At 46.7% G+C, this 23,269-nt stretch overlaps 1 protein-coding gene across 1 annotated transcript in view; it reads right to left on the minus strand.

Moving 5' to 3' along the window:
- Positions 1-243: 243 nt before the first annotated feature.
- Positions 244-23,269, minus strand: part of WDFY4 (WDFY family member 4) — a 248,928-nt gene continuing 225,902 nt past the window's right edge. The window contains exons 52-61 of the mRNA XM_004607397.2: positions 21,293-21,384; positions 20,004-20,216; positions 15,981-16,128; positions 14,677-14,861; positions 13,712-13,870; positions 8,201-8,380; positions 6,398-6,580; positions 4,184-4,268; positions 1,550-1,661; positions 244-624 (exon numbers count right to left, since the gene is read on the minus strand). Coding sequence (XP_004607454.2) covers positions 558-624; positions 1,550-1,661; positions 4,184-4,268; positions 6,398-6,580; positions 8,201-8,380; positions 13,712-13,870; positions 14,677-14,861; positions 15,981-16,128; positions 20,004-20,216; positions 21,293-21,384 — 1,424 coding nt within the window. The 3' untranslated portion in view covers positions 244-557. The remainder of the gene's footprint in view (positions 625-1,549; positions 1,662-4,183; positions 4,269-6,397; positions 6,581-8,200; positions 8,381-13,711; positions 13,871-14,676; positions 14,862-15,980; positions 16,129-20,003; positions 20,217-21,292; positions 21,385-23,269) is intronic.

Raw genomic sequence — 23,269 nt, forward strand, 5'->3', positions numbered from 1 at the left:
GAGTGGGGCCCCCAGGCCGACTCCTCTTTTTCTGCAGTGGCAACCTCCTGTCTGGGTTCTGTGGCTCATCCAGGAAAGCTGAGTCTCCTGGGTATGGCCTCTGCATTTCAGGCAAGACCACGGAAGGAGCAGGAAATACGTCTGAGAGAGGACAGATCTTCCCCAGGTAGCCCTGGCTCTCCCAATGCGGAGACACAGGTGACTAAGATTTAAAGGTGGTGAACTTCCAGAGCTGCCTTGCAATCAGGAAATTGTGGCTTTAATAAAATAAAGACAATACAATGTACCCCATTAGTTTATAAGAAGTGAACCCTCATCCCCCCACCCTCAGTGCTGTGAGCCCTTTGAAAAGTGAGGGGTGTGTCATCTCCTCTTCCTTGAGGCAGCCGTGGGTCACCAGTATGCTGCTCGTAGGACCCAACGTCCATGCTTATCATCGTTGTAGAAGAGCATCCTTGTGCAACCCAGGGGCAGGGGACAGCACCCCGTGGTGCCTGGGGAGCTGATAGCCAGTGGTCTCTAGGGCCTTGAGGAGCAGAGGTTTCCCTTGTGTCCTTCTAGCCCTCTGCAGACCAGCAGAATATTCTCCCCTTCTCGTCACCAACAAGGAGTTTGGTCTGGTTTCTGGGAAGAGAGAGATCAGTGTCAGAGGCAAGCCTGTGAGTGTGTTGCATGCAGGAGGTTCAAGACCCGTTGAATCTCATGTCTGAGAAAAAGGAGATGGGAATCCAGAGGGATGTTTGGGCTGGGTGGGGAAAGGGGGTCTTTCCAACTAGGATGGCTGAGGCCCCCTAAATGCTAAGAGGGAATGCTTCGAGATGCCCAGATTCCAGGGAATGGAGAGAGCCCTGGAATATTTTCTCTCCAGCACTTCCAGGTGTATGCAGGTATGCTTACTAGCACCAGTGCTGGGTAATTGTGGTGGCTAAAGGAATGCTTGTCCAGCTGTCTGTCTGCCTCTTGGGTATTTACTTTCTGCTTTCCCCTTGGTCCAATGAAGGAAGAGTAATGTGGCCAGTAAAGCACACTTTGCTTTATCAAAGGCACCAGCATTCTAAACCAACAGTGGCCTTTATTAGAGACAGGAGAGATAGTACAGGGGGTAAGGTGTTTGCCTTGCATTCAGCTGGCCTGGCTGATCATAGGTACCACATATGGTAGCCCCTAGCCCTGCCAGAAAGTATCCCTGAGCACAGAGACAGGAGTCATTCCTGAGCACAGCTGTGTGTGACTGCAAAACCAAATCAAACCAATCTACTGATGTCACCATCAATAGCAGGTCCCAGAAACAAAGTCCCTTTTTATAGACAATGACACCATATATTTCCATTGTGGGGGGTGAGGGGGTATATGTTTACGAATATTCAAGGCAGAGTGTGGGCATGTATTACAGAAATATTTCCTAGGGCCCTCCCTGACTGTTTTGCTTGAATCGTCAGCCCAGAGGGGGAGGGTCCCAGAGAGCCAGGCCGACTGAGCAGCGTGGCCTCTCCTAGCGGTGGCAGCAGCACCCTCTGCTGGAGGCCTGGAGAAGACAGGCCACAGTTACCTGGACACGGCGAGAGCTGTCACTGCGGGCCTGGTCTTGCTGGGTTTCCCTGTCAAAGCAGCACTGACATCCAGCTCTCGGCACAGGGCAAGATTCTTCTCCCACCTGTGACCTGTGAGAGAGAATAGTTACAAAGACCCAGTGGCTTCACACACATGTCCGCACACAGGGCCACAAACACATACACATATTTATATTTGTGGTCAGCAACTTGTTAAATTGCGGGGGGAAATCTATTTAATCTTGGCCTGTGCTGTTGCAAAAAGGGCCGTCCCAATTTAATTTGCAGGCTGTGATAGTTACATGTGCTGACGTGCTGCGGTATCCATTGTGTACCAAATTGGATTTGTGTATTATTGCTTTCTAAATTGCATGCCTAGTTCAGCAAAATTGTTCATCAGTGTTTACTGGCTTTATGCTTAATAAGATGCCCCACAATACCTTGCTGCCAGGATGTAATGCAGCCCGTAATTGCCTAGTAAAAATAAATTACATAAAGTCGGCATTATCAACTTATCTAAATCCTCTCACGCCACAACCAATAATTAAATGCTGAGAACATTTTTTTCCCCAAAATATATAACCCAATGATTGTTACTTCACTCATTTTAATGACTACATTTGGGGATGGACAGTAATTCCTTCAATGCGGAGGGTAAGATGGAAAGAAGTCAGTTGGCAGAACCCTGACAACACACGCAGTTGAAGTTTGGACAGGAAGGGGGCAACTCTCCCTTTTGTGGTGGCAGGCACAGCCATGCTGTGTACACCAGGAAATGAACTTGCAGGTTGTGTTTGTACAAAAGCTGAAAGAACAAGCTTCTCTGGAGCACTTTATGTACTAAATTGAGTCCAAATGTGTGGAATGATTCTTAAAATTGTACTCAACTGGATTGGTCCTTGCTGCCAATGGCAAGTAAATGAATTTCAGGAAGAAAATAAATTTCATCTGTACACAAATGCAGGCTCCTTAATATCTTCAAAGATATCCTTTCTTGCCCCTTAAGACACAAGGCGACCGCAATATGCACCCCAGGAGAAGCCTGTGCAGATACCTGTGCCTCCTGCTCGTGATTAGTCCCTTTTGAGCAAAACAGTTTTGAACAATATTATGAGAACAACAAAACCTCCAGTGGCTTTGGTTTGTGAATCTGCATATGGATTTACTATGGCTATGGCCCAGGTTAATTTTTATGTCTGTGTTCTTGTGTGATTTCATCCCGGTTCCTCCTTTGAATCATAACTACAACCCTGGCAGCTATTGCCTGGAGCACTGGTGACCTCAGTCAGGACAAGTAGCCAGGCGAGGATGTGGAGCCCAATGTTGAAATTCCTTAATGCCATCAGCAAGGTTGTTAGGAGACAAATCTCTGAGAAGTGTGAGAAAAATGATAACCATGGTATGTGTTTAGTTGAGTCGATTCCTATCTATGACTATTGCCATGGGGTGTCATAGCTACCTGACAAAGCCACAGTGGAAGAATAAGAGAATAGGGCAGGCTGGAAAGGTAGTACAGTGGGTAGCGTGCTTGACCTGCAAAAGTCGACCTGGGTTTGATCACAGGTCCTCAAAGCACCACCAGGAGTGATCCTGGAGTGCAGAGTCAGGAGTAAGCCATGAGAACAGTTGGCTGTGGCCTAAAAACCTTCCCATCCCCCAAAAAAGATAAAAATAAGAGAATGGGTGAAGTATATACAATGGAAAGTGCTCTTTCCCCTGCAGCTCTGTGGTTGAGCTGGTGACCAAGAAAGCAGGAAATAGAATAGATTTTGCTTTAAACCCATCTGCCCCAACCATATGAGAGCTTTGTGCCAGGATAAGTGGTTCTGTGATTTTGATGCCTACTAAGATTCAGTTGGGGACTTGTTTGACATGGAAATTCTAACCTTGATCTTTTCCAGAGTATGGACTGAGAACAGAGACTGAATTTAGAATTGCTCTGAGTGGGGGCCACAACCAGTGATGCTCAAGACGTTCTCCAGGTTGTGACTGCGGGACCGTATGATGCTAGGGATCAAAACTTGGATTCCCACATGCAAATAATGTTCCCCAGACTATCTGAGTCACATTCCAGGCACCCAGAATTACATTTTTAATAAGTGATGCTGATTTGATGATTGGCCTTCAAACCCACTTTGTAAACTTGCCATGGGTAGTTGTTGGGTTAGCTGGGACCAACAGGGTAGTTGGGAAAACCAGGGAACCACTGTCTCACCCTGTGCACAGGATAGTGCACCTCTCTGTTCCTGTCTGTGTCCTAGCTGTCCAATTAAGTGGCCAGATGGACCCAGCTGTGCTGGTGAGTTTAGTATTGGAGAGTCCAGCACCCAGACAGATGGAGAGTTTTAAGTCAAGCTTCTGACAACTAACCAGCATCAACACTGTGCACAATTCTAGGGAGCAGCCAGTGCTCATTGGTCCCAGGAGCATGAGGCCAAATGATCAAAGTGCTTCTCCACATGGTTTCACACTTCGCCAGTGGCTCATGGTAAACCTGGCAGCATCTCAGGAGACTCCATGGATTTCCTGAGCTATGCAGGTTTAGAGGGTTTTGTGTCCCTTGGTCCAATGAGAGTGGTAGGAAGGAGTGAGCCACATAGGGGATCCCCAAAGAGTTCTAGGATGGTAGGTACCTCTTGGGCTAGGAGGTTGAGCTGAGGGTTCCTCTAGTGATGCTGGTCCAGGAACAGATGTCTTCATGTCCTCTGTCTTCCAGATCTGTCAGAGAAAGGAAGTTGTTGTATGCTGGGGACATGATGCTGTCTGCAGTCTTGGGCTTATTCTGTCCCCTCATCCCAGGGTGAATTTGAGGGAATGGAGGGGAACTTAAATTTTGTGTTAGCTTGTTATTGGGAAATGCTTCCTGCTCAGAGATTTGATGGATCGCAACTGTTGTTTGGACAATTCACTGTCCATCTCTGTGCCTCTGGCCTCAACCCCCTGCCTTGCCAGTCAGTCTATTATCATTTTGATTAGGTAATGCACACCTGCTCTCTCCCACATCCTCACACAGCAGGTGGGATTCCCAAGGCCTGCATAGAATATCCTTAGGCTAACAGTTTCTCACATGTGGTTTGGATGATTTTCTGTGATCAAAGGGCAAGAACCAGACTCCATATAATTTTTCTGGGAGCTCCTCTCACCCAACCAGCTCCGATCCCTCCTCCTCAGCCTGAATTTGGACAGGTCCCATTAAGCTAGGCCTTGGTGACCTCTTAACACTCTGGCCCTTCTTAGATACCTGTACTCTGGGAGACCCTCTGCCTCACAGCTCATAGATAGGACTCTGTAGGAGGCTTTCTGGAAAACTCTCTTCAGTCTTGTTTCTCCTATTCAACACAATCTGTCCTCTCAGCCTGCATGTCATCTCCATATGATCTGACTTTTCCTCATCTTCAAGACTCCACTGAAATGTTATTTCCTTTGGTGTGTCTATTTGAAAAGCTCACTTTCTCTTGGATGCCCCCCACTTTATTCATTCACCACCCTGAAACATCATTTCCATAGTTATTCTGAGATGTTGAATACAAAGATGCATGATGGACAAGGATAAATTTCAACCAAATTGGCACACAGCAAGCTTTCATAAGTGTTTGCAGCACCAAATGGTCATTTCCTTGAATACCTGTGGGAACTACCTCATATTTCTTTTATAAACTATGGAATTCAATCCGCAGTTTCTTGAGACACCTCTGAGTCATTCCCTACCTTTACTTATTGTTTTTTTCTCAGAAAAATCACTTGTACTTTTTTGTTAACATCTTATTACTTCATCAAAACTTCTTATTTTTCTTGGTTTCTCAATGTATTCCCCCTCCATGGTATTCCTCAGATGATCTAAAAAAATCTTTAATCAACCCAACCATGGCATGCATCACATACTGAATTCTCTCTTTATTTTCTCTCCTAGACGGCTACATCATAAAGACAGGGATTGTTAAGTTTCTGTAGTTCATGACTTATGAAAAGGGCTTGGTGCAGAATCAGAATTCAATAAATGTTAAGTGGGTAGATGTCTGGGCAATTGGATGGATTGACAGATTTATATTTGTGACAAAATTATGTTTTGTTTTAATTATAATATGTTGTCACAGATTACATCTGTGACAAAAATCACAGATATATTGACGGGTAAGTAGAGGGAATGATGGATAGAAGGTTGGGAAGTTGGATGAATGAACAGACACAGACAGAGGGATAGGTGGATGGACAGATGGATGGGTGCATAGAGAGAAATGATTGGATGAGTGAATGAAGTAGTGGGAGGTCAGATGGATAATTGAAATATTACACATTTGTGGCAATGAGTATTTATTTCACTATAGATATGTGTACATAAAATAATATATCTAGTTGTATGCACTTTTTCTGGAAATTTTTTACCTTTCTCACTTCACTTGCTGTGCATACCTAGTTTGGAATAGTCTCAAAGACAACCAACATATTTGAATCCTTGGAGGAAGAGAGAAGGATGAAGACATATATACAAAATATAAATATAAATATATCTTTATCATCATCACTGTCATCCTGTTGCTCATCGATTTGCTTGAGCAAGCACCGATAACATCTCCATTCTGAGACTTGTTACTGTTTCTGGCATCTTGAATACGCCATGGGTAGCTTGCCAGGCTCTGCCATGTGGGAGAGATGCTCTCAGTAGCTTGCTGGGCTCTCCAAGAGGGACGGAGGAATCGAACCCGGGTCAGCCTTGTGCAAGGCGAATTCCCTACCATATATATATATATATATATATATATATATATATATATACACACACACACATACACACACACACATATATATATTTCTTGTACCATGTCCTTGTTCCACCCAAACACACCTACCCGAACCATGCCATCTTGACTCCCAGTGATGACAACATGACTTGTGTCCCACGCTGGTCCCTCCATCACACAGCAGCAGGTTATGGATCCTTCTGGGCCCCAGGCTGTGGTGATGCTGGCAAGTGGGAGTCCATTGACATTCCAGAGGGACAGGTGGGCTCCTGCACAGGAGACAATGGTGCCCTGCAACAGTTGGAGAAAAAAGGTTTTACTCCAGGCCGGGCCACAACCTGCCCATTTGCCACTTACTCAGACTCCTCACTATTTCATCATCTGAAGCCTAACCAAGGCATTCCAAGACCTCTTTGGATGACCACTCCTTCCAAACTCAATGATCTGCTGCATTTTCATACAAGTGTAAGTTTCTGACACTTTTCATACAATAGTATGTGCTTGGATCTTACTTTCTCTGGCACCAGTTTACTGACTCATCATTGGGACTCACCACACCCTCTCTTTGACAGTATACTGAGTTTCATAAAAGACTCAACTTGTAGATAAGTCCTCGGGTTCATGTGTATCATATAGTCACTCCTGATCATTTTTCTGCTTGAGTATGTTAAGATGATACTGTTTGGTATCATATTCCTGACTGACCATGTCTGACACATCTATCTAACATTCAGCACTGGACCCAGCAGGTACTTAGTGAACTCACGTGGCTCCAAAACAATTTGATTTCAACAATAAGTTGTTATGCTTATACCAATATTTGAGAAGTGTATCATAATCTTATAATATATTGTTGTATTTTCTCCCAGATCATGGCTTAGTGTCTTTCCCAATACAACTATCTTCTATCCATTTGCCTACCATCTCTATATGCATAAATCCTCTAGTAATTCATCTACTTACTTGCCCATGAGTTTAAACAAATATCCACCTACCTACCTAGCTACTACTTCTTCATCCATCCATCCATCCATCCATCTATCCATCCATCCCTCTATCCATTGTTTGCTCATGTAATATTCATTCTACATTCAACCCTACCACAAACATCACTTTCAAAGTTGGTACCAAGAAGCTCCTTCAGAATCTCTCTCCTCCTCCCATTGTAGACCCTTGCTCATTTTAACCCTGTGCTGTAATGATATGAACAGTGAGCACCTCTCTCAGAGACCCTTATGCTCCATGGTGGAGACTTAAGTCTATGAGAAACTCCACATTAATATATTATATACATTATATGCATATATATTGCAAGGTTTATGCTTCTTTCTGTTTCACTTTCTTCTCTTGCTCCTTCCCCCTACATAATGTGTTGTCTGTCTGTCTGTCTGTCTGTCTCTCTCTCTCTCTCACACACACACACACACATACACTCCTGACAGACTCAACTTTGCTATCTAGCACAGGACAAGCGGAGACACTGTCTGCCAGGGGAACCAGAGGCATCTACTGAGTCAACAGTCAATGAGCTGAATTTGCAGTCAATGAGCTGAATCAGTCAAGCCCAGCAGATTCCTTCTTTCAAAAGCCAATTTCCTGCCCCACCTCCCCAGTGTCCATGCCAGAACAGATACCTCCCACCACTGCCACAACTAGAGGGAGAAAAGCAGAGAGGGAAAAAAAAATTTTTTTAATATAGACCCAGATGTTGCCCATGTGGATGGCTCCCCATTAGGCTGTACAAAGAAAGTTCCATGCACCCAAGCCTCAGAGGATTCATGGTGGGTTGGCCTCTTTCTGCCCTGGGTTTTTCGTTCGTTTGTTTTTCTGGGATGGAGGGTTATTGTCCTCTGGGATCCCATGCTTCATAGTCTTGTTAATGACATTCACACCAGAAGACAGGCGACTCACCGAGACATCACTGATGGCAATGGCAGAGATGCCCTCCCGATGTGCAGGCAGGCGGCTCACATAGGCCAGGTGGTCCAGGTCCCACAGGATGCAGGTGCAGTCCTGAGAGCCACTCACCAGGAGGCTAAAGGGGACTGATGCTGCCAAGCATGTGACAGTCTGTGTGTGTCCATACAAGGCCTGGGATGGGAGAAAGATACAAAAATAAGGAGAGAGGCCTTAATCCTTATTCTCGGGGAGATAACCTGTTGTCCTGTTTACTCTTGAACCCTGGACTAGGAACCAGATGATTCAGTGATTCTAAAGTCCCTGGTATGTGAATGAGTGTGTGTATGCGTGTGTATGTGTGTGTGTGTGTGTGTGTGTGTTGGCAGGTGGTGTATGTGTGCATGCTCCTGAACATTCATGGTTGGCCTCTCATTTCCCTGTCTTCCCAAGGATTGAGATACTGCTGCAGAGAATTAGAATCTTTTTTAATTATAATCCAAGCAGAGACCAGCTCTGCACTCCCTTGACATTTGTCTTATATCCCAAAGCATCACACACCATTATTTGCATGTAGTATAACTTCTTAAATTTCTTTAGATATCTTATCAGCACATCTTTAATCTATAGACCTATTTTATATGTCTCAATCTCTGAGGTCAAATAAAAATTGCTCAGGTGCAAAGGGTCACAAATGACAAGTGTTTAAGAAGCTTTGCCCTGCGGGGTTCACTGATCTGAAGAGCTAGGCTGACCAGCAGCACATACACCATCTGCAAACTTCTTAGAAATACAAACTTTGGTGCCCCATCCAAGACCTATCGAATGGGGAACTCTGAAGCTGAGGCTCCCACCACTGAGATTTTCCTAAGTGCTTCAGAGAATTTTCTAGCAGGCTCAAGTGGGAGCATCCATTACCAAAGGGAACTTTTCAAATACTCTCTGACAAAAGCCCAACCCCCTGGAAAATCAGCCAGCAGGAAGGAAGTGAAGATTTGGTCATGCTTTAAAGAAGGTGACTTGACTGTGAGTTCACAGCCTGACCAGTCATGTGACATCAGGTTGACCCAAACCTTGCATTCAACCCTCCATGTGGCCTCAAATGGGTCTGGTCAGCTCAGGGCAGCTGTGTTTCCAGATCATGAGAGAGGCCTTGTTCCCAGGGGACCCAGAGGGGTGCAGAGCCAGCCTGACACACTGGAGCTTACGGTGCCATGGCTTCACCACCCAGCCAGTCCGGGCAGCCAGTCAGCCTCATCTGAGAGCAGCTGCGATGCCAACACTCTCAGTGCAGGGGTGTGAGGATGACTGACACAGGCTGACTGGGCTCGCGGAGAGGGGAACCTCACCCCGCAGTCTGCCTATCTCTTTTAGGCTAATGGGGCTGAGCATCTTCTTTTTTCAGAGTTTTCACCCTGACTGGTCACAACAACAAAAAGTTCTCCCTCAATTCGCATTTGTGCTCCACAGACCCAAACATGGCACCTCTAAAGGTGCTGGCAAAGCTGTGCACTTGACTGATGAAAGATCCGGGTCACCTCAGGAAGACAGAATAGAGGAAAGCAGAGAGGGTGTGGCAGAGCTCCTCTGACTCCCCCAAAGGAACTCTCAGGTGACTAAAGCCTCGAGACAGGTCCCTAGAGTGCGGGCCAGGGGGCAAGGAATAGGACCTGGGATGGCAGGAGGAAAGCCCTGGGCACCTGTCCACGCTGTCCACGAGGGAGCTGCACCTGCCAATATCCACAGCCTTTACTTTTTTTACCTAACAAAGCAGTGTTTATTTTTACATACATTTAAGAAGCACATAACACAAATTTTAGTTTGATAATTTAGAATATTACAGAAATTTTAAATGGGTAAATCTGGTCTTGAGTAGGGAACATAAAAGTAGTTGTGTTAATGCAAGTCAGTCTATGAAGGAATACACATTAATGGTACACATCTCCTACTCAAATTCAAGATCCCCGATTTATCTATGGTAGATATAAATGATGAAAGCCATTTGTCCCTTATTTATACACTACAAAATAGAAGCGACAGTATCAACTGGTACACACTCAAAACTGGTGTCTTCCCTCTGGTCTGGGAACCAAAGCACCACACACCAGTCATGCCCTCACCCCATCTAGAAGGGCCAGAGAAACCAGTGCAAGAAGACAGCACCTCCTCAGGCTCTTTAGTTTTCGCAGAAAAATATCTCTTTATATAACAGCTTAAAATTATCCACTATTGGGGGCTGGAGTGATAGCACAGCGGGTAGGGCGTTTACCTTGCAAGCGGCCAACCTGGGCTCGATTCCCAGCATCCCATATGATCCCCTGAGCACCACCAGGAGTAACTCCTGAGTGTATGAGCCAGGAGTAACCCCTGTACATCGCCAGGTATGACCCAAAAAGTGGAAAAAAAAATATCCACTATCAAGGCCAGAGTGTAGGGCACTCACATGCTGGTTTAACCAACCCTGGTTTGATTCCCTGTCACCGCATATGGTAGCTCAAGCACTGCCAGGAGTGATTCCTAAGCACAGAGTCAGGAGTAAGCCCTGAGTAATGCCAAGTGTGATCAATGGATGCCCCGTGTCCCCAACTGAAAAGGGAAAAAAAGTGTTTTTCTTTTGATTTCAATAGTATTGTAAGCAATAATACTTTAAACATCAATAGAAATAAGGAAAGAAAGAGAGAAAGAAAGGAAGAAAGAAATAAGGAAAGAAAGAAAGAAAGATAGAAAGAAAGAAAGAAAGAAAGAAAGAAAGAAAGAAAGAAAGAAAGAAAGAAAGAAAGAAAGAGAGAGAGAGAAAGAGAGAGAAATAAAGAAAAGAAAGAAAGAAAGAAAGAAAGAAAGAAAGAAAGAAAGAAAGAAAGAAAGAAAGAAAGAAAGAAAGAAAGAAAGAAAGAAAGGAAGGAAGGAAGGAAGGAAAAGAAAGGAAGATAGACAGAAAGGAAGAAAGAAAGAAAATCAAAATAACTAATGTCCTCAGGGTCAAAGGTTGGGAAATAGTCCACTATAGTACACAGCTAAAGTAATGAAAGATAGTACAGTGGGTAGTGCACTTGACTGGTATGCAGCTGACTTGGGTTTAATCCGTGGCACTGCATATGTCCGCTGAGCACTGCCAGGAGTGATTCCTGAGGCAGGAGTAAGCTTGCACACTTCCATGGCCCAAAATAAATAAATAGACAAATAACTAATAAACAAATAAGTAAAGAAATCCCACTGAGAAGAACTCTCCATGCTGGATGTGTTGTGGTGAGAAGTAACCCTAATTAGCTGCTGGCCGTGTGGTCAGGCTGAGGAGCCATGACAGAAAGCAGGATTATCGGACCTTGGTCCTTATTTTTTATCAAATGTGTTTTGAAACAACAATGAGTCAGAAGCAAGCAGCAATCTATCCTTGAAATTTTCTGCAGCATTAAAGAATAGTTCACGCTTGGAAATAATGCAATTGTCTACTTTTAGAAGAAATGGTTTATTAAACTGTGGTGCCCTGACATAACAAAACAATTGCAATGTAATTTTATGGAAATTGAATAATATGAAACCATTGAAATGTAAATTATAGCAACTGTATAAAAGCAGAAACAATTTGATAGGCTGGGTGGAAATAGAATTAGATATCTACACAATGATCAAAATAGTATAAATATGTATATTTATAAAGAAAATTTTTATAGGGGCTAGAGAGAATTGCTTGCCTTTGAAGTGAGTTCAAAATTTGCCTTTAAATTTTAATATCTTGAAAAATAACAGATTTGGGGGCTGGAGAGATAGTACAGCAGGTAAAGCACTTGCCTTGAACGCATGCAACCCAGATTCGACCCCCAGCACCAGATGGTCCCCTGAGCCCCATCAGGAGTGATCCTTGAGCACAGAGCCAGGAGTAAACCCTGAACACTGCTAACAATGGCCTATACCCCTCCCCCTGAAACAACACACTTATTTATGGAGCTATTCAGTGCTGATTCAATTCGCTTCGAAAATCAGAGCATGTGGGATTCCCTTACCTTTTTCAATTTAGAACCAGGAGGGAAAGAGAAATGACATTTTGTGTTCTGCCAATGCTAAGCCTTTTAGGGGACCTCTCCATACTCCAAGTGGGCGCAGACAAAAGTAAAAGGCACTTTCCCAGCCCCCTAGGCTGGCGCTGGAGTTTGCTTTATCTGCATTCCCCAGAGTGAGACATGGGAGAGGGAAACCCTCCATGCAGGTGATATTCAGTCTCCCAGGAGGCCAGGGGAGTCCGCAGCACAGCAGGGATGGGAAGAGCCATGAGTAGACCACCTGAGCCACGGGAAAACTGGAGGAGTCAGCAAGGTCCCAGACTGAAGAGCCAGGAAGGCAACCTGCAGGGGTCACAGTCACCCTTGGCCTGCACCATGGCCTCTGCAGGATCCCCCAGGCTCTGCATTGACCCATTGTCCTTCCCGTCTGCTCTGCAGTGTGTGTGTAAGGTAGCACACCTGGGCCTTGTGCATCAGCCTCTGGGGCTGTTTCTCAGGGAGCCTAATGCCTTGAAGAGTGCCCGAGTAACCCACTATCGGTTCCAGAGAAGCAGAAACAGTGTAGAGAGGCAGTGCAGGGGGGGCTGGGCAGTGGAGATCTTTATCTGGTTAGTATTGGGTTTTGTCAGATTGGGGCTAGATGGCTAACTTTAAAAGAAATAATAATAAAATGTATTTTACTTGTTTATTTACTTATTTTGGCTCTGGTGCCACACCTGGTGGTGCTCAGGGCTTACTTTCAGCTCTGTACCTAAGGATCACTTTTGGAGGGGCTTTGGGGAACCATATGGAGTACAGGCAATTAACCAGGTTAGCTACATGCAAGCCAAGTGCCCTACCCATTGTACTGTCGGTCTGGCCCCTGAAGTACATTTTAAAGTTAGAAGTATCCTAAGGTAATAGTCTTGAGGTGAGAGAGAGAGAGAGAGAGAGAGAGAGAGAGAGAGAGAGTAAGGTTTAAAATTTAGACAAGACTAAAAGACAAACTAGACCTCTCTGAGCCTCATTTTCTTCATTTCATTCTGGGAATAATAGTACCTGCTTGGCAAAATTAAACAAGTGTCCAGAGTTTTAAATAAGCAGCAAGTATACCACTCTATTACTCCTTGTCTGGAGGTTCAGCTCATGGGCCCAGAGTCAGTTCTCTGCCTCCACTTCTGCTTCCTCTTTCCTCCCACTGTAGCCAACTCCCTTCTGAAATCACCTTCCACTGATTCACTTTGCAGCCTTGGATAAGTCACTTAACTTCCTTGTCCTTGTCATTTTCACTCATATACTCAGGGCAGTACCAGTGCCCACCTGGTTGTATGGAGCTGTCCTGGTAATAGTGGCCCCAGAAATTGCTCCAGCATGTTGTTTAGTGAGATAAAACTAACTACTGGCTCTGGGGTGAACTGCCTGGGTCTCCAAGGAGACCAATCCAGGCCAGGCAAGGAACAGCGTGCTCAGATAGATGTCACAGAGTGAAGGGACCACTCCTCAGGGGGTCAAGTCTCTGCAGCCACTATATCTGCCAGAGGCACCCTACCTGCTTGAGGCACAAGCTTCTGGGGCGACCTTTGGCCAGGCTGAGCTCCCACACACACACCACAGCGCTGTCCCCCGAGGTGATGATCATCGTGGGCGATGGGCATAGGGCACACCGACAGCGGCCCCAGGCAGCCAGGTTCTCAAATGTCATCAGGATCTGGGGGAGACAAGAGGGACAGGCATGGCAGCAGGAAGGGTGCAAGCTGGGAGCTGTGGGCAGGATAGCGGGGAACATGACCAGGAGGCTGCTAGTCGGCAGGTGACTGGGGGACCAGGGGCCTGAATCCTGTGCAGGAGCCAAGTGGCAAAATTATGGTCATCTCAGGCTCATCCCTAAAAATCTCAGACTCTAGCAGTTGATGGGGACATGGGTGAGGGTGTTAGAGGGACGATTGTCAAAACCTGGGAGCATCAGGAGACCCAGGAGCCCAAGGCCAAGGAAGATCGTGTTCCGGGGGACATGAGAATGGAGGGAAGAGTGGCGTCGGATGAACAAAGGGTTTACAGATGTGAAAAGGTGGGGTGAGAGATGGATGCAGGAGTGAGGGTTGGGGGGAAGGTGGGGGACAGCTGAGATCCCCCTCCAGAAGGCAGGAAGAGCTAAAAGCACGGGGAAGGACAACTACGCCTGTTCCCAGCAGCTGGCAGGCACTCAGAGCCGCCCAGTCTAAGCTGCGACAGTGAGCAGGTGCAGGAGCCTCTGAACATCCATCCCAGACTGAGAATCCGGGTGACTCCATAGAGCCAGGTAGCCAGAGGCAGAAACAGCTGCAGAGGTGAGGGCACCTGGTGGAAGCATGGCCCAAGAAGTCCTGTGTTGGGGTCACCTGCACCCTCCCCTCCCAAGCAGGGGCACAGCCACGTAGAGGATGTGGGTCGTGTGAGCGGTCCTGCTGGGAGCATCTGGGGACCAACTCACCCGAATGGGAAGGAGCCAAGCCCACATCATCTTGTGTCTCTCACCTTGTCCGAGCCGTAGCTCCCAAGGCAGCAGCTGAAGTCTTCAAAACCCCAGCTGAACGTCCGGTTCCAGAGAGGAGGCAGAAGCACCTTGTTCCTCTCCACAGCCAGGATGTTCTTCTCACCAGGGACAATGTGGCCAATGGCTCCTTTGGGAGACTCAGAGCCTAGAGAGAAAAGATACATATCTACCCCAGAGTCAGTATGGCAGAGCACCAAAGGCAGCACCCGTGATAGCAACCTGGACAGGAGTCAAAGACAAGAAGACAGATGAAATAGAAGGAGCCAGACAGGAGTGGCCCACTAAGGACCTTACCGCCATGCCTCCCTCTAGGACCGACATTAGGTCCTTGAGCTTCTCCCACATTGCACTTGTGAGCAGGTGGACCCAAGGGTCTCTCTGTTGTCTGGGGTTGGGGCCAGACCAGGCTTACTCTTGCCAGAGCTCTGAACCACCTGCCATGCCAAGCATCAAACTGGCAAGTGCTGCCCCTGTGCTATCTCTCTGGTCCATGTCTGAGTATCCTGATGTCAGGAGAGGAGAAACTAACGGTGTCGGGCAGAGGGTACAAAATCTCAGGGGCTGTGGGGAGCTCTGCCCACCTGCCCTTCCTGGCACCTCACAGGACTATGTGGGCTGTACTTTACTTGTGGATTCTCAGGGAAGGAAGGACGTGTCTTAAAGTCCCAACAAACCCAACTCTACTCCAAAGGCCCCTCTCTTGTTCCATACAGTGTAATGTCCCCAAAGCAGCACATGCTCTGGGAAGCATGCATCCAACTTCATAAGCACACACAGAGCACCCCCAGGACGTTGCATGCTGGGGCACACCCAAGCTACTCTCCCAGGGCACATGCACTCAACTAGATACTACAGGAATGCCTCGGTACTCATTGAGTACCAAGCTCTCTTTAGCAAGCCTGCAACTCCTGGCTGTGGAGGTGAGGAGTGTGTGTGTGTGTGTGTGTGTGTGTGTGTTTGCACACATGTGCGAGCCCTTGCATGCATACAGGTACATGTATGAAAGAGAAAGGAAAAGAGAGGTGTGTGAGAGAGGGGTATGTGAGTAGGTATGTGTGAGAGGCTTGTGTCTCACCAGATCAATGAGTCATCAGAAGGATCTAGCAGGTGTGGTCTGGGATACTTCCAGAGCAAAGAACCCCCAGATCCTGGCTATGGTAGAGACACACCCCCATAGTCAGACCCCAAGATCTTACAGATCTGTGCCCCTGACTTGAAAAGAATGCCCACCACAGAAAGGACAACTCTGGACATGATGATCACCAAAGAAGCACCCCATAGCTACCTTTGACAGTGACCTGAGATGGCCTCAGGGTCTGCAGGCTATAGAAGAAGGGCTGTGGGTGTCCAGGCGGGCCAGCAGATGTAGGGAGGTCCTTTCCTGGTGCCGGCTTCCCCACCACAGTCCTGGCTGGGTGGGGTTTAGTGAAGAGCTGGAGAGGCAAAGAGAGACATGGGCACGGGTCACACGGGCCACAAGGGACACAATTCACAGCTGACCTTCTGCTCAGGGAGCTCCCGACTGAGCTGAGCCCCCACAGAACCAGCAGGCTCAAGCCTGGGTGCTGCAGGCATGAGCCCTGGGGGTGAGCTGGGGGACAGCTACTTCCTCTTGCTCTCAGCACAGTTGGCAGAGATGACCCGCCTGGCTGCCTGTCCCTGGTCCCCAGAAGGGTGGCCTCTCCCATCGGGGGTCAGGGGGGCACTACAGCCCTGTCCCTCCAGTGACCATATTTCTATTTTTATTCACTAATGCTAGTTCCCACCATTGTCCCCCCTTTCTCTTACAAATTCTCTGTAGGCACATCTGGCACATCTGTCTGGGCATGGAGACCCAATTCTTTCACAATATTCATGTCGATGTTCCAAAAGGCAGAGTAGGACTCCATTTTTCCTTAAATGAAGTAATACTGCTATCTACTCAGCCATTGATTAAGCTCATCAGATTGGGCATGAACTCCACATTACTTTTTAAAAAAATTTTTAATTGAATATCTGAGATAGACCATTACAAAGGTGTTCATAATTGTGTTTCAGTCATACAATGATCCAGCACTCATCCCTTCACCAGCATACACTTCCCACCACCAGTGTCCCCTGTTTCCCTACCACCATCCCCCAGCCCCCAACCCCCACCCAAACCTCCCTCTATGGGAGGCACTTTCCTTCTTGCTCTCTCTCCTTATCCTTTTGTGCATTATGGTTTGCAATACAGGTGCTAAGAGGTCATGGTGTTTGTTCGGCGCATTCGGTATTTTTATCAGGACAGTAAGGCTAGAGTAGCTTTTCAACTGGGTGGCAGCTTTGGGATGTGCATATGACTGCTGAGGATTCCTGAAGGTGCAGGGAGGTAGCCCATCCTGACCCTGAGAAAGCCTGGAGATTTCAGTCACAAAACCCTCATGCCAGAATTTTCAGCATATTATGTTTTGGTGAGATCCATCCTGAGATGATGGAGTCAGGCCAAGGGCATGGCAGTGATTTTGGATTGTGGGAGCAAGTGGCTTCTGGGTGCTCTGCTTGGATGGACACCAGGATGACCCACCCCCTCCTATTTACCCCAGTCTGTTCAGCCTTGTGCGGGTCTGAGATTAATTGTGGCTTTTGATTTCTTTTGAGATTTATTTATGGGTCTCCAGAGCAGGGCTGGTTGTAGAGCTTACATGGTGGCCCTGGAGTGGGTTCATGGGGGGTGACTGCCAGAGCTTCTAGGAGTATTGGGAAGTAGGGAGAAGAGATCAAAAGCCACAGTTAATCTCGGACCTGCTCATGGCTGAACAGAACGGGGTAAATAGGAGGGGGGGGCAGGTGAACCTGGTGCCTGCCCAAACAAGCCCCCAGCAGCCACTTGCTCTAACAGTCCAAAATCGACACCATATCCCCAGCCTGATTCCACTGTCTCAGGACAGACCTCACCAAGATATAATCTGCTTAAAATTCAGGTATTCGAGTTTCATTACTGAAACCTCCAGGCTTTCTCAGAGTTGGGAAGGACTCCATTTTTATCTCCTATCTTAATTTTCTTTTTCATAAATCTCTGGTCAATTTGTCCCTCATGGGAAATTTCTTGTCATAACTGTCTGGGCAAGGCTGTACTGCCTGGCAGAGTCCTGGCTGCAGGAGCTGAGAGTGCCTCATGGCTGGCCCCAGTCCCTTGCCATCAAACTCCAGTCATTGGGCAGCACCTGTGCTCTAGAGAGAAACATCCACTGGATGTCACCAGCTGGCGGGGGTGGCAGCTGGAAGGGGCTGGGACTGGGCAGAGTGGATTGGGCTCTGTAGGCAGCCTGGGAGAATCTAGAGGGGCACCCCTGGCTCAGTGACAGACCTTAATCAGATGTTGGACTCCTGGAAAGCTGAAGGGGTGATAGATACAGACAGATATGAGAATGGTGAGCTGTCAGTGAGTGTCACATAAGGTATCCTCTTTGTCCAGCCATGGCTCTGATGAGCACAGCCCCTCTGTCCTCCATGGAAGAGTGTGTTTGTAAAGCATTTGCCTTGTCTTTGGGCTGGTACCATATACAGAATTCCCATTCTGATGACGATTCAGAAATTTACAAAACTGCATTGGCATGCCATTGGTTTCACGCCTGTGCATCATACCCTGATGTTATGATCACCACCAAAGTTCCATTTTCACCCACTGACCTCCTTTAGCCAACTAGTTCTCATCTCTCTCCTTACCCTGCTGATGGTCAATATTTTCTTTTTATCAACTACATTTGTGTTTTGTCTTGTTATTTCAAAATATTTTGAAAAGCCCCTAGGATCTATAAATTTAAGTAGAACTAAGCTTGTGTGTGCGCCCATTGACTCGGTGGGTGTGAAAGCACCGCCGGTGATGTGAATCCAGGACACAGCTGGGTGGGGTTACCTACAAGTGAATTACATAACTGCTTCCTTTTTATCATTTTTTTAAAAATTAAATAAATAAAATCATTAGGCCACCTACAGTTCTTTCCTGAAATTCAAAATTCCTTACTGTTAAGCCATTCCTGGGGAAACTCACCTTTGCAAATGCCTCCCCCATTTTCTAAGTCACCCTCAGTGCCTTCTCCAGTCACCTTCCCGAGAGCTGAGCAGTCCTCAGTCCATGGCATAAAGCTCTCGGTGTCACGTTAACTGTGACATGACTCTCTCAGGCCTCCTGGTCACATCTGCTTCCTAGGATGGTTGTGGATTAGCTGGGTTTGTACCTTTAATTACCAATGGAGGCTGGGGCCACAGACTAGGACCCTAGACTGTGGGATTGTGCTTAGAGATAAATTATCTGGACACCAAATTCAAGTTGGAAACTCAAGAAACCCGGGGTCAATGAAGTGTTTTTTTTAAATTTAATTAAAAACTATGATTTGCAAAATTTGGTTTTAGGTATACAGGACTTCACACCAATCCTACTACCAGTGTCCACTTCCTTTCACCAGTGTTCCCATGTTCCGTCCTGCTGTCTCTGTCCTCATCCCTGCTTATCACCTTGAATAGGCACATTTCAAAGTTCAGTGTTCGCAGTTTGCTTATGTTTTCAGTGTTATCAAGTCTGTGCTTTGGATATGAACCACTCTCCCACATCCCCAGTATAACCGAAGCCCCAACCTTTTCCTCACCTTGCAGCCTGAATGCACAGCATCACATCACCATGTGACAGTCCTGGTGCAAGACCCCTGCATTTCCACCAGGGGTCTGGCAAGAGAGAGCAATTCAACCTCTCCAGATCTCAGCTTCCTGATTTGCAAAGAATGAAATCCTGTCCCCAGAGTTTAAGAGAGGATTTGCTGAGGTAAATAGCAGGAATGCTTAATCTCATTGAGTACTAATGTTATTCCAGGCACTTTCAAGCACTTGGCATCTCAACTTTTTGAATTCTTCAAAATTTCCCAGAAGGATAAATATGTAGAGAATAATGGCATCCTCTGGATTTATTACCATGTCTATCACACACACTATTGGTCAGTGTAGTCTTCACCACTGTCATCTGGGAGGGCTCACCTTACAGCAAGCAGCCTCAGGAGGTGTTGGGGATGAACATTGCTCTAGACGGACAAGGGACATGGTTGGAGAACATGTTCCCTCTCTAGTCCTCCTTAATCTTGGCTAGGCACAAATATCTCTCCTCTCTTCCACTTTCTTCCTGTTATTCTTCTCTCTCCCTTTCTCTTTCCTTCTCTCTCTCTCCCTTTCTTTCTCTCTCTTTTCCTTTCTCTTTGTTTTTTCTCTCTCTCCCTCCACTCCCCTCCTCTCTGTCTCTCTAGTATGGTCACATACTTTTAGTAGAAAGTAAGACAAAAGACACAACATGCTGTAATACCTGTTTGGGCACCTGCCCAAAATTGCTGACGAATCCCAGGATGGTGCTCCTGATCAGGGGGTCACTGATGTTGTTGAAGTCTATTTTGTCTCCATAGAAGTAAGGGTGGAAGGTGTTCACAGCCTCCACTGAGGCTGCGCCCTGCTGCTTGTACCCAAAAATGAGGTCAATCCAGTGGTGGAGGTTGGCGCTGACAAAGTCACTTTCCAGAGCCTGAAACCAAACCCAAAGAGCGTGAGAAGTGTTGGCCCTCCCAGACTCATGCATACTCTGCTGGGTGCCAGTGTGCTGGCTCTGTACAAGGATGAAGAGGCCTCCCGGCGCTTGACAAGCCAAGTGATCTCCCAAGAACCACCCAAATCCTGGCTTTGCAAGGTGGCAAGGGACAAAGAGACCATCTTGTTCCTTCTGCTCTAGGTGCATAAATAATCTTGATGTTCAGAAGAACTATGTCAGACAGGCCTAGAAGTATCTGAATGAGAGACTAAAGCTGACTCTCTACCTGTGCTTTGGATTCAAAGTACCTCAAATTTCTCAAGAAGTTATTGCTACTTCTTTGCATATTCAATATGTCTTTCACATGAGCTCCTAAACATGCTTTTCATCATCATCATTGATTGTTGAATTTCTCATGTGGTCTCAGTAACGTCTCCATTAGTCCTAGTCCTGAGATTTTAGAAGCCTCTCTTTACTCGTCCTTTCCAATGGTGCCGCATTGGAGGCTCTTTCAGGGTCAGGGGAATGAGACCCCTCATTCCAATACGTTTTTAATGTTTTAAAAATTAGAGCTTAATATTCAAGTCCCCTTTTCCTCTAGTTACACTTTTATATCTTTTTTCATCTTCTGAACAACCATTCTCATCCTTGCTACATTCTTTTTTCTTTTAATTGAACCACTGTGAGATACACAGTTACAAAGCTTTTCGTGGTCAGGTTTCAGTTATACAATGTTCCAACACCCACCCCTCTACCAGTACACATTTCCCACCATTAACTTTTCAATCAATGGAAGCCCCCAAGGGTCTCTACTCCCTTACTAAGCTATACCACCCTCCATGCAGTAAGAACCTGAATTTGCTTTCCCCTCGCCCCACAAAAAACTGGCAGAAGAGCTAAGTCTAATGGAGCATGTCAGAGAGCCCAGAACCTAAGTCTTTTCCTGTCAGCTTTGGCTCTTCAGACATTCTGAAGTTCTTATCACTACTTCTCAAAATTTTGTTTGCATTGTTGAGCCACTGAGTTCCTCAACCAGAATACCAGAGGCTCTGCCGTGGGCCCGCTGGACTCACCTGTCTGTGTAGGCTGATGAATTTCCCAGGGTCCCCATCAGCCCAGGGAGGGAGCTGCACATCCCCCAATGCTGTCCCATCCTGCATGCAGCCTGAATGGGGAGAGAAAGAATAGATTGATAGGTAACTGGGAATCCAGACTGGGCTATGGACCAGGAGGGTGCAAACACAGTGTAGTTCAGGCCTGCTGCTTTCCACACAGAACACACAAGCTATGTCTTGTGGAAACCACACTGCTTCCTGCCTCCTCACTCCCTCAACCTCATCCTTCTTGCAATGTTGATGCTTTCACTTGGATTCTGAGTCTTCAGCTCCTCCGCAAGGTTCTCCTCGCTTCCCTGGCAGTGCCTGATTTAGGATCTTAGAAAGAGATTGTATTATCATTGTTTTTTTGTATTGCTTCCTTCCTGATACTCGATGTTTTTTTCAGCAGGGTGCTTTTTATGCAGTGCTGAAACAATAAGGAGAGAATAACAATGACAATCAAAGAGATGGTACTTTGCCCACTTGACACTATGCCAGGACATGATGCTAGGTGCTTGGCAAACATGGCTCATCTCATTGCATCTTTATCTAGTTTTATCACTGGTACATTTTCTCTCATTTTTTAAAGTGAGGATGGCAAGGTTTTCAAAGGGAGCTTCCCCAGACATTAAGAGCAGCCTGGATTCAAGCCCGAGCTCTCTCTTACCCATTAACTGCACAACCTTGAGCGGCTTAATCTCCTTGGGACTCACTTTTCAAACCTGTGACCTTATAGGGCTGGTATTAGGATTAAAAGAGAAAATGCACATTGATATGCTGAAGGAGACCTCAGGGATATGAAGAATGCTCAGAAAATATTACTCACTCTAGTCTTACTGAAACCTTCCAGAACTTTTGCTGTAGAACTAGAATAAACTTTCTCCTGGTCTCCGGCCCACAGGGCTGTGCCCTGGCCTTTCTCATCATAATGTCTCAGCTCACCATCTGCCACCTATACAAGGAACTTCCTGGGATGAGAAGAGCATAAGCCTTCTCATGAATGCTTTCCTGACCTGCTTTCTTCAGAGGACTTTCCATATGCTGATCGTGTCTCTACACCCATTAATTGTCTAGGTTTTTCTTTCCTTCTCATTGCACAGAGAATGCAAACTGCACAGGAGTCCCACCTAAATCCACAGTGCCTAAAACAGTGCTGCAAACCTTAAAGTCCTGTTTTCTTGATTCCACAAAGACACCTGTCTCTGGAGAGGTCTCTTCCCTTCTGCAGCTCCTGTGTTCTCCCTCAAGCTTCCAACCCGAGCCTGTTGTCCAACCCTCTTCCTGTCCCCTGGTTTGGTATCCAGGCTGGCTTGAGGTACCTGCCCAGACAGGCAGGGCTCTAAGGAACAGGAACCCTGGTTTGCCAGGTGTTTCTGAGGGTCCACCCCTCCACTCTGGACTGCCTACTCCCTGCCCCTGGATCTGACCCCTCAGCCCCACTCCAAGTCACCCTGGCATTCACTGCAGAGTTTCCGGGGTCAACACACACAGTCACCAGACACTTGCCTACCAAGACCTGAAATTTTTGTTCATCCTCTAAGGCAGGTGACAAGAAGGGATGGTTTGCCCTTCGCAAGGGCTTGAGGACAGGAAGGAGGCACTAGCATATTTGTACTGCAGTGGTCCCTGGCACAAAGCAGCAATCAGTTCAGGGACATGACTCACAGAGTTCAGCCTATTCCTTTGTGGGATACTGGGGGATTCTGAGTGCAGCCGGGCAGGGGCTTTCTGAGATCACACAGCAGATGGCACCAGATCTGAAGTTAGCAATGGCTCCTGATCTCTGGACACTGTCTTGCTGCTGACTGAAACCTGGGACTCTCAGAAAAAAGGTCACAGATGGGGCTGTGGATCAGAGTGGTCCTGGCAGCCTGTGGGGGTCCAGCACCCTTCCTCAACTATTTATCAGGTGCTTCCACCCAGCAGAGTCTGCTTGCTCACCAACGGTGGGAG

Source organism: Sorex araneus, chromosome 11 (genome assembly GCF_027595985.1).
Source record: "Sorex araneus isolate mSorAra2 chromosome 11, mSorAra2.pri, whole genome shotgun sequence".
Taxonomy (NCBI): domain Eukaryota; kingdom Metazoa; phylum Chordata; class Mammalia; order Eulipotyphla; family Soricidae; genus Sorex; species Sorex araneus.